Below are 16,079 nucleotides of genomic sequence, written 5' to 3' on the forward strand. Positions count from 1 at the left end.
CGATGTATGAGCTTCACAACTTACTTGACTGAGGCAGCTTCAATCTTCCCTGGGTTTATCTTTCGTCTATTCAAGTCACCTTCTACTATAAGTACTTTGTTGTCTAAGGCAAGAATTAAACATACCAAGTAAAACATTTCCCTGTCCTGACAAACGTTTACTTATGATCTCATAATGACATTAGAGATTTCCCAATTCAAGGATTGCCTTGTTGGAAAGACTTCAAAGGCCGACCTGAAATTAGATTGTCGGGTCTTCGGCGTAATTCCTGTTTGGGTCTCCAGCTTGTCTCCATCTCACTGTTGCATTGATAGCTTCTTTGAGCTGTACACTTACACTTATAGCTAGCTTGTTAGAATTTACACTGGCATGCAATGAATCCTGGAATATGTTCGTCTGAGAAGGATCCTTCCATTGGCTCCTACATTGCTTGGGAAGGGAAGGATACGTGTGATGGAACCATCTAAATGAGACAGCATATAGTCGCACTGCATTGACACAATTGGTTTTTCAAATGCAGCCCTGAGCCTCTTAAGTTTCCACTTCCACCACCAGTTCTCTGCAGAGTTCAGCCCATTTCTCTACATTAACATTTCAATACCTCTGTAAATGACATCATAAATTAGAGGGACTAACCCTTTATGAAAGATGTCTTTTTTTGTTTTTTAAATGTGGGGATTCAGGGGTTGCCTAGCAACTTGACACTACTTATTGTCCAATGTTGTCCTCAGTTATTTAATATGAGCTCCTTTCTGACAAGAAAATCAATGGATATTAATGGGAAAGGGCTTTTATGTGTGAGGTGTGTAGGTTACAATCATCTTGAGGTCTGTTCCTTTCAGCGTGTACAGTGCCCTTTCATTAATAATCTCCCGGACCTGTCATCGAGATTTTGAAGCAAATGTTTAAAGATTACAGGTGTTAAATATAAGGTGGAGTTTATGGGAGTAGTAGCTGGTTCTTTCTACCAAACCCATTATCCTACCTGAAGTTCTACTACATGTATGTGTTCTTATCTTTCTCTTCTGACCTGTGTGGAATTTCACTTGAGTGCCACCAAACAACTTGACTTTTAATTCCATCCTAAATTTGGACATCTTGAAGTTCCAGTCCTGATTAGATTATTGAAAATCAGCGAAAAAACATCCTTCTTTCTCTCCTCTCACCAGTTCTCCTCCTCCTCCTCCTCTCCCTCCAGTTCCTCTCTGTGCCAAAACAACACAATAATAAGATTACAGCACTGAGTGTGTGTGGAGCTGGTCACCAATGCCCAGATTTTAAAAGGTTGTGTGGTTTAGAAACATGCAGCCCACACACACAGACACACACACACACACACATACACACACTAACACGCACACGCAGAGAGACATGCAGCTTTTGTATTTTCTCCTCTTATGGTGTTCGGCGGTTTTAGCCAGACATGGAATTACACTTGAGATTCATTTTACCATGAAATTCTTTCTCTCTCTCTTTTTTAGTCTGTATCTTTATTCCCTCTTAATCCGCTTTGTATTTTTAATGATTTCTCAAATTTCTCGTTTTCTCTTTCCCTCCATCTTTATACAACAAAGGCCCAGTTGTATTTGTAGTTATAGAGGAAAGAGTTGAAGTAGTATTAATGGTAGAATTTGAAGCAGTACAATGGCAGTAGTCGGAGGTGTATATGAGTAATCCTAACCCTAATAGTCATCGTCTTTAGCCTTCACCAGTAATAATATCTGCAGTACTCATAATTAAGAGTAGAGCAGTCGTAGTAGTATTCATTCTTGTTTAAGTACTAGTAGGACAACTGCTCATAGTACTAGAAACAGGAGTAGTAGTAGTAGTAGTACTAGCATTAGAAAAAGAGCAAGCCGTTTATTACAATGAATGTGGGAGGAGAAAGACAAGTAGGAGTAGAAATACTACGATTAATAAAGATAAATCAGCTCTAGTATTATCAATGGTAAGTGTATTAATAAGTAGTAGTATAGGACTAATACTATGATGGGGTTGAAAAAATATAAGTTGTACTTATTGTAGTAGTAGTACCAGGACAAAAATTATTAAGTATAGCTCATGTAGTGGTGGTTGCACTATTTATAATAGTGCTTGGTATAACCCTGTCATGGCTAACAGGAGGTGGTAGTAGTATGAGTAATAGTAGTGGTATTACAGTAGATATAATAAGTCGTAGTTGTAGTATCACTGGGCGATGTGTTGTGTTTTCTGCTTGTTTAAAAATAAAAGATGATGATAATGATGCTTTATACTGTTGTTAAATATTGAATCTCAAGCTGCTGCATGTGAATCTGTTGAGGGTCTGAAAGGCAACCAGTAGTATTGATCCATACTCCATCACCCCACACACACACACACAAACACACACACACACACGCACACACACACACACACAAACACACTGTCTTTCTCTCTCTCCTCCTGACAGCAGCTTCCTCCTCCTTCCTTCCCCTGTCGCTTCGGTGGCAGCCTGAGCTGTAAAAATCAATGGGGAAAATGTCCTGAAAACAGCCGATCCAGAAGCCATCTGGCTCTCGTAGTCCTCAGAGACAAACAGGACGTCCCCGAGGGACGAGACACATGCAGAAGAAGCTAAGGGAGAGGGGGAGAAAGAGAGAGGAAAGAAGCCCAAGCACACGACAACACAAAGCCAGTATGAACTCAATAATACGGAAATCCTCAGTATCATGTGGCTGTTACACAACAGAAGCTCCATTAGATACAGGCTGGTCTCACTCACAAAATAGTTAATTCTACAAAAACAATTTAGCATGTTCCTCCATAGACACATTGAACCTAATTTGTTCTTAAGTTGTGCCTACAAGTGATCTGGAAGACCAATTTCCTTATATATTGAGTTTTCTTGCGTGAATGGACATAATTTATGAGTGGTCCTGACCAGTTGTAGGAGTCACCTTTAATTAGTCTGCTGAACTCTTCTGTCATTGGACAGGAAGTAGGGGAGAGCGGGGTAATGTGGGACATTTTTTACATTTGCTCCCCTCTAGGCGAGCTAAACTGATATATCAGTAAAATGTACACATTTCCCATTAATTCAGGATGTTTTGTAGCAATGGAAATGATCAGAATGTCTTCAGGACAAAGGGCAGTGAAAATATGATTGTTTTAAAAAAAGTGGTCTTGTGTCCCACTTAACCCCGGCTACGGGGTTTTCCACTACTTTTTCCACTTTAAAACTACCATAACAACACATGTTGTAATAGTTAAAATCCTGACAACCATACATTCCAAAACTAATATCGGACTAGTAACAGAATCATGGGGATTGGTCAATTAAGCACATTTATGATTATTATGATTCATGTGATCTCTTGCACACCCTAGCTTACCTGCACATTGTTTCTCTGTCCAATTGGCAGGGACAGGGATATTGTTTTTCTCTGCGTCTTCAAATGCCAGTTCACGGCACTTAACTGGAGCAAGGCCATGGAACTGGTCAGCTAGTTGTTTCAAGTGTTTGGCAAGCTCCTCCTCCATCTCATCTGTGAATATTCTCTTTGCCTCAGCTACTGCACCCCAGGCTACTGAGTTTACTTTCCATTTCTCTTTTTTCTTTATGAATCTTTTGAGGGTTGTCTTGTCAATATTTCTATCCCTTCCAGCTTTTCTTAAGGACTTCTTTCCTTGCATGACCTCAGCGGCTGCACTCTCCATCTCTGCGAGGGGTGTTTGGCCCCAGGTTGTCTTCCTGGTGTGTAGTTTCTTGGCTTTTCTACAATGTTTATGACATTAAAAAATAAAACATATATAATGTAATATAACACTAAAATATGTTTAAGACTAAACTTAATTTGTGCTTCATGGTGGGATAAGTGAGACACTGTCCCAATTTACCCCACAGCATTTGTCCCACTTTACCCCGAAGCCACAATTTTAGAAAAAACAACATCTCTTATCAATTCAGGCTAATCTTCAGCTGGCATCAATCACATGGTTTTATATGTTGGAAGTTCACCAACATGTATAATATAAGTTTTTCTACCTGATTCAATTTGTTTTGACACAACAGTTGATTAAGTTCAAAGTAAGAAAATTTACTTTTACATGCAAAAAAACACATTTTTGTGAAAAAACATGCTTTCCACAGCACCAGCACCAACTTCTCCTTCATGGCAAGGGGGGAATGGGACGGGCTTGAAAACATAATAGTCACTTGACCACAAATGTGTTCCGTTCCCTAGATACAGGGGGTGTTTCACATCACCCGATGTCCCACATTACCCCACTCTCCCCTATGGCCTTATATGCTATTATTGGGGTCTTTAATTTTGCTAATATGTGTTTATTGAATCTGACACGGCATGTTCGTAGAAACTCACAAATGTAAGAGAAATTGATTATAAGAATACAAACATGATCTTCCACGAGGCACATTGTCTGTTAACTTTTATGAAACTTGACCTGGAGATGGGGTAGTTTCTGTATCTTCTTCTTCTACCACTTCTTCTGGTATCTCTCCTAAAACAAGTGTCGGGGCCAGAATGTATTATTCCGCCGGTTTGTCCAGATTAGACCCGTGTTGCAGAGGACTTCACATTTGAGTTTCAAATTTTGACCTTTTAATAATTTCACCCCTATTTAATCAATTAATGTAATTTGCAAGAGTGACTGGATGTGTGCTGCAGTTTGCGTCAGTCACACTGACAGTGTCTGAGAAGGAGACACGTATAGTTCATAGTGGAGGTTTCTGGAAAAGTTTCTAATGTCAAAACTATAAAACTACAGAAAACAGTGACAGAAGGAAAGAAACAAACCAAATGAAAAAGGAATAATGACATTATAAATGAAGGAGGAAACAGAAAGGGGGGATTTAATCACCTGAATGTCAGTGGTGAAGGGATGAAAGATTCAGGATGTTAAAGAAAACGTGAAAAAAAGCAGTGATGAAAGATTAAAGGAAAGAAAAATGAGAGTATAGAAAAATACGAGAGGAGAGAAGTGACAAAACGGAACCAAAAAAGAAAGGTGGAATATAGAGTAGATGAAAGAAACTAGAGGAAGAAGCTAGGGTTGTTTGTGTGTGAGCGACCGTCAGTTTAATGCAACTCAGCCGCCATCAAATATTTTGAGAGGCTGCTGGAAGTGATTTCAGTCATCTGATCCTTTAAAGGGGTTTATGATCGCTATAACAACCCAGAGGAGCCGTTCCTATCTGTGCCCATCAGGTTCACTCAGTCATGTAAGTGTTAAATAAAAACTCTGTCATCCTCTGGTCTCATCAAATGGCTCACTTAGAACTCTACATGTTTACGCTCAAACACCGGTCTCTATTAAAAGACGGGTTACGGTCTGCACGGAGACCACTTGTTCTAATAAAAAGTTAAAACGACATAAATCCCTGATACTGATCACCAAATCATAAATCAGCAACCAATCAAAAATCAATACAGAAATATTTAAACTATTTACAGCATCAATGAAAATGATTATCTTGAGACACAACAGTTACAAAACCAATGCTCATAACTATTTCTAAACCTAATTAAACTATTATCCCAGTTTGGTTTCCCACTGGTAGAAAAGGATATTTAGATTTTTAGGTATCGATTGACATTTTTTTTTTTTTATTATCTCTGCATACGTCTGCCAAGGCTATCGTCCATTCCGACATTACTTTAAAGAGATACAAAATACCTGAATCTGAACCCATGACTCAAATCTGCTCCAAAATAAAATTGTCCTTGACCAATACCCCAACCGTCTAACTTTCAAGAAAATCAATTCAGCAGTTTTTGTGTAATCCTGGGGACAGACAGACAAATGGCATTAAAGATAACTTCCTTGGCAGTTTCAACTATATACTGGGTTGTGATAGGACATGTGTTTCTAATTGGACATCCAAAATGTTTATATGACTGTCTTAACTTATAACCTTTTATATTGGTGATCAGATTTTACCAAATGCTGATCAATTTCTGCTTATTGGCAAAGCGATGCTAAATCGATTGATTAGCCCGTGGATCTGTTGTTCACATACAGGGTTGTCATGGCAAAATCAGATAAGAGAAATCTAAGCTGGAGGAGCCTCCAATGAAAATAAGTCTGTTTTCAGACATGAAGGAGAGAAAATGTCGGGAAATTGGGTCTTGACATTTTCCAGAGTTTGCCTTTAGTATATGAAGGATCCTGCAGGACATCGTCCAGGTCAGTCACAACAACCGCTTCATCGAGGTGAGGGGTTGTACCTGCGTAGAGCAGCAAGAGGCAGGACATAATGTATAAATTCACTAGTTTTTGTTTACAGCACATCCAACCAGTGTCTGCCTTTTTTGCCTAAAAACTCTTGAATTTCATTGTCATTCCAAGTTGTTATCATCGTTGTTGTATTCTACATGAATGGCTCTTTTTCCAATTTTTTTTCCATCACGTCATCAACACGATTAAACGTTCTCTAGGAATTTTCCAGATATTTTATCAGGGGGCTTGCAGGGAACATTTTTGAAATTGTCAGGAGCAACTGACTCAGACATTTGCCTTCGAATAGGCAGCCCCTCTGGAAATGTTCAGGGAAATGTCTGAAGTTCAGTGCATGTCTGAAAGCAGCTTGCGTTAGATTACCAGTGGACAAAGTTTATTGGACTTTCATTGAACAATGTGTTGAGATTTTTGGGCTGAATTCGATCATCTGCGGAAGAAAATTGTCAAAGTTGCAGCATCAGCCCCATGTGACTGTTGGAGAGGTGGCAGGCGACAGCAGTCAGCCGGTTGTATCTGACATGTACCAACGAACACAAGCTACAGTCAGCCAGAGATTAGGTACCGCGTCGTCAGTCATAATCAACACTGATGGATAAACCTCCGGCGCTGCAGAGCTACTTAACCGTGTGGAAAATGTGAAACTAAAACGAGTCGTACATATAAATAAAATCCGACTGCTCCTCCTTTCGCTGCTTCCCTGCTTTTCTACTCAGGACAGAGCAGAACACACGATTTTACTTCCTTTGCTTCTCCTCTTGAGGCACATTGAGTCTGCACCTGTTGTATAAAATGTGTTGTATAAATAAATGTGACTTCTGACACTCTTTTTACCACTTGTTTTTGTGTTGTTTAACACCTCAACAACTAAAAAATTATCATCTTATTAGATTTATGTAGTGTGTTCCAACTTTTAACAGCTTGCTAAACAAATTATTTTTTTATTAAAGAAAAGAAGATTATTAATTATCAAGTTCCCATACTTTATAGTGGCAGTGGTGCCGAAAAAATGCGCCCAGTTTAACATCTTTTATCATTTCATACTGTACTGTACAGTGATAAAGTTCATTCAATTTTTTAAATGGTGAACTGGCATCATTATCGGTGGTAAAAAATGTATCATGGCAGTTTTATTCAGAAAGCACATTTCATACACAGAGGTAGATTCAAGGTGTTGTACATGTCAAAAACAACACAGAGACAGAATAAAAAGAAATCTATTCAAAAATCAGAAAGCAATTAAATAGATTAAAAAGAGTAGAATAAAAGGTGTGAAGAGATTAAAAGAGGTATATTAAATAAACAGGATAAATGTGTATAGAAATAACCTCCAAAAATTAAATTTACTTTTACGTGTACTGAATCCGATTTTTTAATTACTTTTAATTGTAATACTTGACAACGTATTTAACTTTTTTTTCATGTGATATGTTACTTTTAACGTTTTTACATCTTTTACATGTTATATGTTACCTTTGATAAAGTAGAGTATCTGAACCCTTCTTCCAATCGGGCTACTTTATTAGTTTACACAGTGACATTTGGTGGGTGTTGGGTTCAGGGCTGAAGGATGTAAGTTTAAAATGGGGTAATAAAACCTGCTGAGGGGAAAATGTGGATTTACTTGCTGTTCAGCAATAAAAAAAGATAAGTGCATAAACTCTCCCGAACAGAACAGGTGGGCGTGTGAAGCCCTCCTTTGTCTCCCTGCTCTCCGTCACCACATGGAAACCACATGGAGGATTCTCTGCGGTGTGGCGGTCACATGTCAGAAAAACAAAAACAACAACACAGCGAGTCAACTCACACTGCTCGCCTGTGGCAGAGGGGGAAGATTCGATCCCCGTCTGCATGCCCGAGTGTGGGCAAGACCCTGAATTGCCCCTATTAGCAAAAGTAGATGCACTGTATGAATGAGTGTGGGAATGGCAATAAACTGAACTGTAAAGTGCTTTGAGTGGTGATGAAGCTCTTTATAAATACATTTACCATTTTCCCTGTTCCCTGTTCCCTCACAGCAGCAGCAGCACTCGTGGTCTGTCTCCTCTCCGCCTGTGCAGCCTGTAATGACTGAAGCAGGAATGCTGCAGCTTTTATATACCCCTCTAAAAATAACTCACCCCTTGCTGCCATCTATGGGCCGGACTGACAGCTCCCTGCAGCCAATGGCCACCCCCGCATCCCGGCCGGCTCCTCCCACTCCCCAACTCACGCCGCCTCCTTAATTGGACGCCGGTGACATCATCAACCCCATTTACCTTATTAGGTCACGCATGAAATTGATTGGCAGGTGGCTCCTCCCCCGAGCCTGCCTCCCCTCTCTCGCGCTCTGTGTCTGCAGCTGGAGAAGCAAACCTGGCAACCGGGCAGCCCGACTGGCAATGCGGAAATAGATCTGGCACCCCCGAGCGCGCACTGAGGAGAGGAGCGAGCCGAGAGGAGAGGAACCACACAGATAACAAAAAAACAACCACTACTATTTCTTTCCTCTGTTTCTTTTTTGTTTTTTTGAACTGAAGCGCTCAGGTGCGCTCTCCGGCACCAGCTGGGCTTTTGATCCAGCATTTTCTTGTTTTTAAGTTTGAGAGGAAGATTTTTTTTTATTCGTTTGGAATCGGGACTTCTTTTTACTGACTTTTCTTTTTCTTTTTCCTGCATCAAGCATGGATGTGTTGGCGAATTACAGTATTTTCCAGGAACTCCAACTCGTCCATGACACTGGGTATTTCTCCGCGATGCCTTCCCTGGAGGAGAACTGGCAGCAGGTCAGCGCTTATGCGTTTCTCTCTCCTTGTTTTCCGGGGAAACTAGAGGAGGAGGGTTGGGGATGAAAATGTCACAAGATGCGGTGGTTTGATGTTTTTCTGATGTTGATGTTTTCTGAGTGTGTGTTTCTGTGGCTGCATCAGTGGCGCACACCGGAGCGCAGCGCACAGCAACGCGGCAGCCCCGTGTAGTTGCGTTTTTGTTTTTTTCGCTCACATGGAATACGGCGAGGTCCGCTGACAGGAGGAAACACACACACACACACACACATACTCACACACACCCACACATACACACACACTCACGCAGGGAGAGGGTGAGGAGAGGGAGGAAACAGACGCCAGAGCATTACGCACACATGGCAAAGACGGATCAAAATGCGTAAAAGCATTGTATCCGTCTTTATATTTACGCTCCCCTCTCTCCCTCTAAAGTATCTTAGATGTAACTCAAACACTGGCCACTTAAGGTGTTTAATAAAGCCCTTCATCGCTAATGTAAAAGCAGGAGCATATGAAATCCCCACCACGTGATGAATTTTTAGTTTTTAACTAAAACCCAGGATGACCATCTCCTCAATGACCTGAGAACATCCACCTGGCTGTTTCTCTTACAATTATTCTTCAATGCTATTCTTTAATACAGGACTCCACGTTGGTCTGATAGGGATTCAATTCAGCTTGTATTTACCCCTTGAAGATGTGTATTCTGTGCACATGTCCCATTGGAAAGTTTAATGGGGGATGCAGGATTTTTAGAAACAGTCTATTTCCTGTAACTTTCCATTAAGCTCTGGATGCTGCTATAGCGTATGAAGTACAGGCTCCATGCTGTCATTTTGCTAAACTGGAAGTTCAGATTCTAAGTGAGACACGGTTGAAGGAGAGAGTGGAGTGAGTTTTGATTTTCACTCTGAGCTGGTGATGGAGAATTTTGAGTATTTGGATCCTGGTTATTGATTGTATCTTTATATCTGCTCTGATCGACAGACAGACAGACAGACAGACAGACAGACACACACACACACACACACACACACACACACACACACACACACACACACACACACACACATGGCCATGGAAGATGGGCACATGCCTAATAGCTAGTGACTTGTTCTTAAATAATACATCCCTATCTGCCACTGTTTGTTTGCAGATAATCCTGCTGAATAATGTAACATCACCCACTATAGAACATACAGTACCCTGCAGAGGAGCCCACCGACTGTTTTAACCTTTATTTCACCTGTTCAACCTTATTTTATTGCTATATAAAAAATAGAGCTACAGTGTTTACAGTGAATTCCTGTGTACATATGTGGAGGTTTGTTGTTGACATGTTAGACATTTCGAAGTAGAATTAAACAAGAAAGAATCAGGTGATTAAAACATTTCTTGTCTTCAGTTTCCCTTGTGAGCTTGATAAATGCAGCTGTTAATTGGAAGTCGTCTTCTGAGCCTCATGTGTGGGTGTATGAGTGTGTGTTGCAGTGTGTTATCCCCTTAATATGATATTAAAAGTCTCCCAGTGAGTCCCTGCATGGGTCAAAATCTACCTCAGATGGTGCTGGGTCATTCCATTGTGCCTATGCAGAGAGGGGGTTAGACCATGTGGTCTTGAATGAAGCCCAGACTGCGTTTCTCCTCTCTGACTGTCATACTGACACAAATCCACACTGCCTCATCCTATTTTTAGTCCCGACGGCACAAAGATTCGTCCCCTGTAGTCTAACCTATTTTGGTGGTCTGTAATTATATTGCTAATTGATTGAGAGGTCTTCAGATTTTAATGTGGTGTCTCATTTTCCACAGAATGGCTGGAAAAGCTGTTTAAATTGGTACCTGGAGACATGAATGTAGAGCCGTGGAGGATAAATCAGTTCCACTCAGTGTTTCCACACTTTTACTCTCAGAGAACAGTTTATCATATTACAGATATGAGAGCACATTGTAAGTTATCATTTGGAATTGGACAGCAATGCCATTGTGACGCAAGACATAAGTGAATGATTGCACCTGTTCTGTGTGAGTGGCTATAATGACATATGAGCGAGAGAGTTGTTGTGTATTAGGCTTCCCATTTTTCGTTACCCTGGCAACAACCAGTGGCAATGAATAGTAATTGGAGGCAACTCCACACTTTTCGAGGGGACACTTCGACATTTTAAAATGTGGTTGTTTGTGATCTTACCTAGATAAGAAGATATATATCAGTTCCATTCCAGTGCACAGACCGGTCAGAGACATGTTTAACCAAGATTTGCATGAACTCTTAGAGCAGAAGGAGCTACAAGCTAAGTTCCACAAAGGTTGTCTTATTGCTACTACATTACTACTTGCGATTGATGGCTAACACTCTGGCACTGACATTTTACAAAGCCACAGTTAGTCGAGTGTGTCGGTCTGCTTAACGTATATTTATTTTGACCCCATAGCAGTCTGAGCGAATATATTAGCTTTATTTTTTAATGGGCTTCAACTTTTTAAGTTAATAGATAATTAAAGCTAGCTAACTACATAGATAGTAACATAGAAACATGTAAATAAGTCTAATTTCAAACTGGTGGAACTTTTAAAGGATAATTTCATAGTTAATCGTGTTTTTTTCATCAGTAGGGGGAAACTAGCACTTTCCCCCTACTTCCATTGTTTGTGCTAGGCTAATAACATCTTGGACCCGTCTCTGAACTGAATTTACAGCGATGAAATAAATGCATTTATAAACCTATGATGGCAAATTGTATTATTGTCCTTTGGTGCAATTTTCCTATCAATTTACTTAAAAAAAATCTGAATTTGAGGAAATTGATGTTTACTGAACTGTATATGCACTTGTGGGGACGCACTGTTATAGAGACACAAGCAGACACACTAAGACCAGGCACAGCCATATTTTTTCCACTCTTGTTCCTTCTGTCTCCCTCTATCCCCTCAGTCACTCCATCTCCCTCTAACACACACACACACACACACTGGCTGCAGTAATGGAAAGCTATGGTCTGGCAGGATTCATCCCGCCACTTTCGACAGTAATTGGCCGTTTGCTGTCAGACTGACAGAGAAACACACACACAGACAAATACTCTCAGACAAAAACACACATGCACACAAACAACCAGATTCATCATCTCCGTTCCCCACATAAGTCGCTCTTGGTCTTTGGTCTCGCCTCGTCTTTTATCAGGTACTTTGCATCGAGGCTAAACACGTGGAAACCCCCACCGCTCCTTCCTCTCACCTGTCTATCAGTCTTGCTGTCTCTGACAGTTGGAGCCCAGGTTGTGCGTGTAATTGCTGCATCCGTGCAGGTTTAGAATGATGTGATAGGCTTGAGCAGTGTGTGCGTGTGTATGAAATGGCAAACCCAGGAACCTCCCAATTAGAAGAGATCCGTTTTATTTTAAAGCTATGTCCGATGATGGAAAAAAAACTAAAAGAGTTTGAAAACAGGAGGATGATTGAGGTGATAAACGAATGGGAGGTTAAACTCTCTCTCAGCCCCCTTCTCATCTCATCTCTTAATTTACATTCTCTGTGTGTGTGCAGTCATTTTCAAACTGATTGATTTATCTGCTGTGCTGTTGTTTCGCCACTCGACCAGCCAGCTCTGCAACCTCCAGCCCTGCATTTTTCTCAAGAGGGCACTTTGTCAGTGTTACATCTCCTGCACGTCTCGGCTGCTATAATGAAGAATCAAGCATTCCATCTATTTCTGTGCGCTCGTCAGTGTTTCCACTAAGGAGAATCTCACAAATCTGAACAAGCCTCTCTTCCACCGAAAACCATCCAGTTAACTGCTGTTGGGATCTCTCTCTCCTGCAGAAGCTGAGCTTTCTGTCTGTTTTCTATCAAACCGAACAGGCAGCAACATTTCAAGAATCAGTTTTTTACAATCTCCAATATTCACATACTATGTCTAAATCGAAGCATCAGTAACTCAATCTGTACATTTCACTTACAACATTGTTCACTTCACCAACTAGGTTTGGTTTTCACCCCTATTTGTTTGTTTTTATGTAGCTTTTTTAGTTTGTTAGCAGGATTATACAAAAACTACTAAATAAAACTTGGTGGAAGGAAGGAACTTGGGACAAGAAAGAACCCATACAATTGTGGGGTGGATCTGGACAAAAGCGCAGATTTAGTAAGTTTTGAGATAAGGCTTTTTTCGACAGCTAGTGGGACTCATCAGTGCAAGTGTTGTTGAATAACAGCGTATTCACGTCAATGGACACGTTCAAGACAGAGGCAATGACAACTGATTCTCCACTTAGAGGTTCTGCGTGTCGATGTTTAAACAGGTGAGCAGCTCTTTGTGTAGCAGCGGTGGTGCAGCTTCAGGGTTCTGGTGACTGAGACTCAATTACTTCAGGTCACTTTGACAGTTTCAGAAAGAAAACTGCAACCACAGGCCACAAACGGCTCACTCAAAACAGGCAGGTTTTGAACTGCAGTCGTGGTTTAAATTAAAATAGTATCAGAGAATTATCGCAAGAGTTGTTTTATGCACCAGAAGTTTATTCTCACTTGAAAAACTATCCCGTCAGTTCTCGTAGATGAAGAACCCGAGAAACTTGCACTTTATTGCCTATCACACCAACACCTCTATTCACAAGACCCACTCCCACTAAATATATGAAACAATATACTGATCATAACCATCACTCTCCCGGCCCCCTCTTTGCTAACCTGTTAACCCTCTGTACAGACCATTGGATAACGTTTTTTCAAACATCTCTCTCTCATTCTCTGTCCCTCTGTTTTCTCCCTCTCTGTCTCCACCCATGACGCTGGCCCAGCGAAGTTTGACAAGATAATAAATTGCTATGCATGCTGCGGTTTTTCACATTTCACAGCCCAGTAACTCTGTGTGTAGGATGGCAGTGGGGCGGCGGCGAGGGGACAAGCGGAGGAAAGGATGAGAGCGAACGAAAAACACCAGCCGACACAAGAAATGAGTCCAGATGAACAAATGCACATGAAAGTTAGTCAGGAAAAGGATGACTTTTTTTCCCCATTCTTTTATCACTCCATCCTCCTTTTGTCTGTGCTGCCATCCGTCCTGTATCCCCCCCCCCCCCCCACACACACACACACGCACACACTGTGTTATGTAATTGTCTGTGGAGCACAGCTGCTTCCTCGTAGTCACAGCAGTTGAAAAAAAAAGAGGAAGACAAGGGAGGAAAACAAAGGAACCAAGAGAAAAGGAGGAAAGAGACAACAGAGAAGTGACAGAGCGACAGGAAGAGAGAGAGAGATGAAGAGAAGGAAAGATGTAGCCGTTGATTATGTAAAAAGTTATTCAAGTTTCAGAAAACATAGGTCACCTTTTAAAGACATAACACATCAAACTGAATTCCTCATATTCTCTAAATGCATCAAATGAAACTGATGTGACTAGGCTCAAAAAGGAAGCAACATAAAACCGGCGTCATTTATTTATTTTAAGGACTAAACTAAAAAACAAACAAGTGGAAGTGAACTTTAAGGGGAAACAGGGCTGGACGATGCTGAATAGAGTTTAATCATAAAAATCAATGATTAAGCTAAAGTCAAATTAGAACCTAATGACTTTATGTTTCAAGAAACCCAAAACCGCAATCACAGCATCCCTATTCCCAAAAGTCTTTCAAACCATACCTGGCCCAGATGGTTTTCCAAATTGTAGAGATAATTGCATTTGCTACTCATATACTGTCTCATATACTCAAATAGAAATTAGATGGCGATGTATTTGAAGCAGTAAAAATAAGTCCTATCTCTAAAAATACTTTTATCCCAAACACATTACTTCACTTCTTACAGTGTGGAAGCTTCTGCCAATATTCTCCTTAATATGAGCCACTGTAATCACTGCACTCATTCATTTTCCTTTTTATCGTGCTCCCAAACACACACACAGTTATTGTCTTTTCCTCATTATTTGAAATCACTCGAGTCAAACGCACACACGCCCGAGAGCCCATAATTCAGTAAGTGAATAAGGCGTTCAGTGTACGGCGGCAGAGATTAGATAAGAAAGTGAGCAGTCAGACTGCCACGGCAGGAAAGCAGAACAAATGAACTGCACTCGTGATGGAGAGAGAGCTTATTCTGTGGAAGCCATAGCCCTGATCTTTCAAGACGAGTGGTTTTCTATAGAGGGCAACTCTCCAGCACAATTCGCCACGCAGTGCGATTACTAGAGTTTACAAAGAGATTTACTCATTGATCTCTTCACGCTTCACACACACTCTGATCATCATTGTTGTTGGAAACACAATCTACTATCATGTTTTGCATATATATAAAACAAAATACATAAGAGGAGATGAACTAGATGGCTTTTACTGATTAGCTTCATGTGTGCGGTTGAGATGAGTAGAAGTCTCATTAACTTTAGCAGAGAGTGAAAGCAGAGGCAAACTGATCTTCAATAATGCCAAGAAATCTTCCCATATTTTCAGAGCCGTCTGAAGCTGCTTTCAGACATGACCTGTGGATGAGGTCCGGATTATTGGGTCCGTCACTTTTCCTTTCACCCATGCCCAATACGTCGTGGGAGGTTTTCTGCACAGATGTGTTCACAACAGTAACAAGTCCTTTGCATTATTCAGATGAGGGGCGGAGCAGCCGAGTGCAGCAGGCAGAGGAAAGAAGTGACGTATTAACTCCACGGTGGAGATCACTTGAATTTGTTTACAGCCCATCTACACAGTCATCCGATCTTATCACTTCTAACTTTCTAGGCATCTTTGTCGGTGTCTTCAAGTGTGTGGCCTCGCCTTTTTTATAGAGAGATATTTGTTTTCTTTTTGATAGTTTCATTTTCGCATATGTCGCCTGTTTGAAGTGTCGGTTACTAAAAGTGAATCCGGCCGGGAATCCCCCATCCAATTCTGGGGTTTTTATGGGGACTTTATAGTAGGAGGCCAGGCGGAGAAATTCCTCAGATGTTCCAGGACCTTTCACTCGAACATTTGCATTCACACATGCACCTCCCCAGAGAAAATATGGAATTATATATATATATATATATATATATGTGTGTTTGTGTGTACGTGTGTCAGGGAAACAATAGTGAGAATAAACGATTCACAGCAACAAACC

The 16,079-nt window shown here is 40.8% G+C and overlaps 1 protein-coding gene across 1 annotated transcript in view; it reads left to right on the plus strand.

Moving 5' to 3' along the window:
* The first annotated feature begins 8,574 nt into the window (after positions 1 to 8,574).
* The window catches only part of klf7b (Kruppel-like factor 7b), a 63,692-nt gene continuing 56,187 nt past the window's right edge, over positions 8,575 to 16,079 (plus strand). Inside the window, exon 1 of the mRNA XM_053439614.1 lies at positions 8,575 to 8,984. Within this exon, the coding sequence (XP_053295589.1) occupies positions 8,883 to 8,984 (102 nt within the window). The 5' untranslated portion in view covers positions 8,575 to 8,882. The remainder of the gene's footprint in view (positions 8,985 to 16,079) is intronic.

Source organism: Pleuronectes platessa, chromosome 14 (assembly GCF_947347685.1).
Source record: "Pleuronectes platessa chromosome 14, fPlePla1.1, whole genome shotgun sequence".
In the NCBI taxonomy this organism is placed as follows: Eukaryota; Metazoa; Chordata; class Actinopteri; order Pleuronectiformes; family Pleuronectidae; genus Pleuronectes; species Pleuronectes platessa.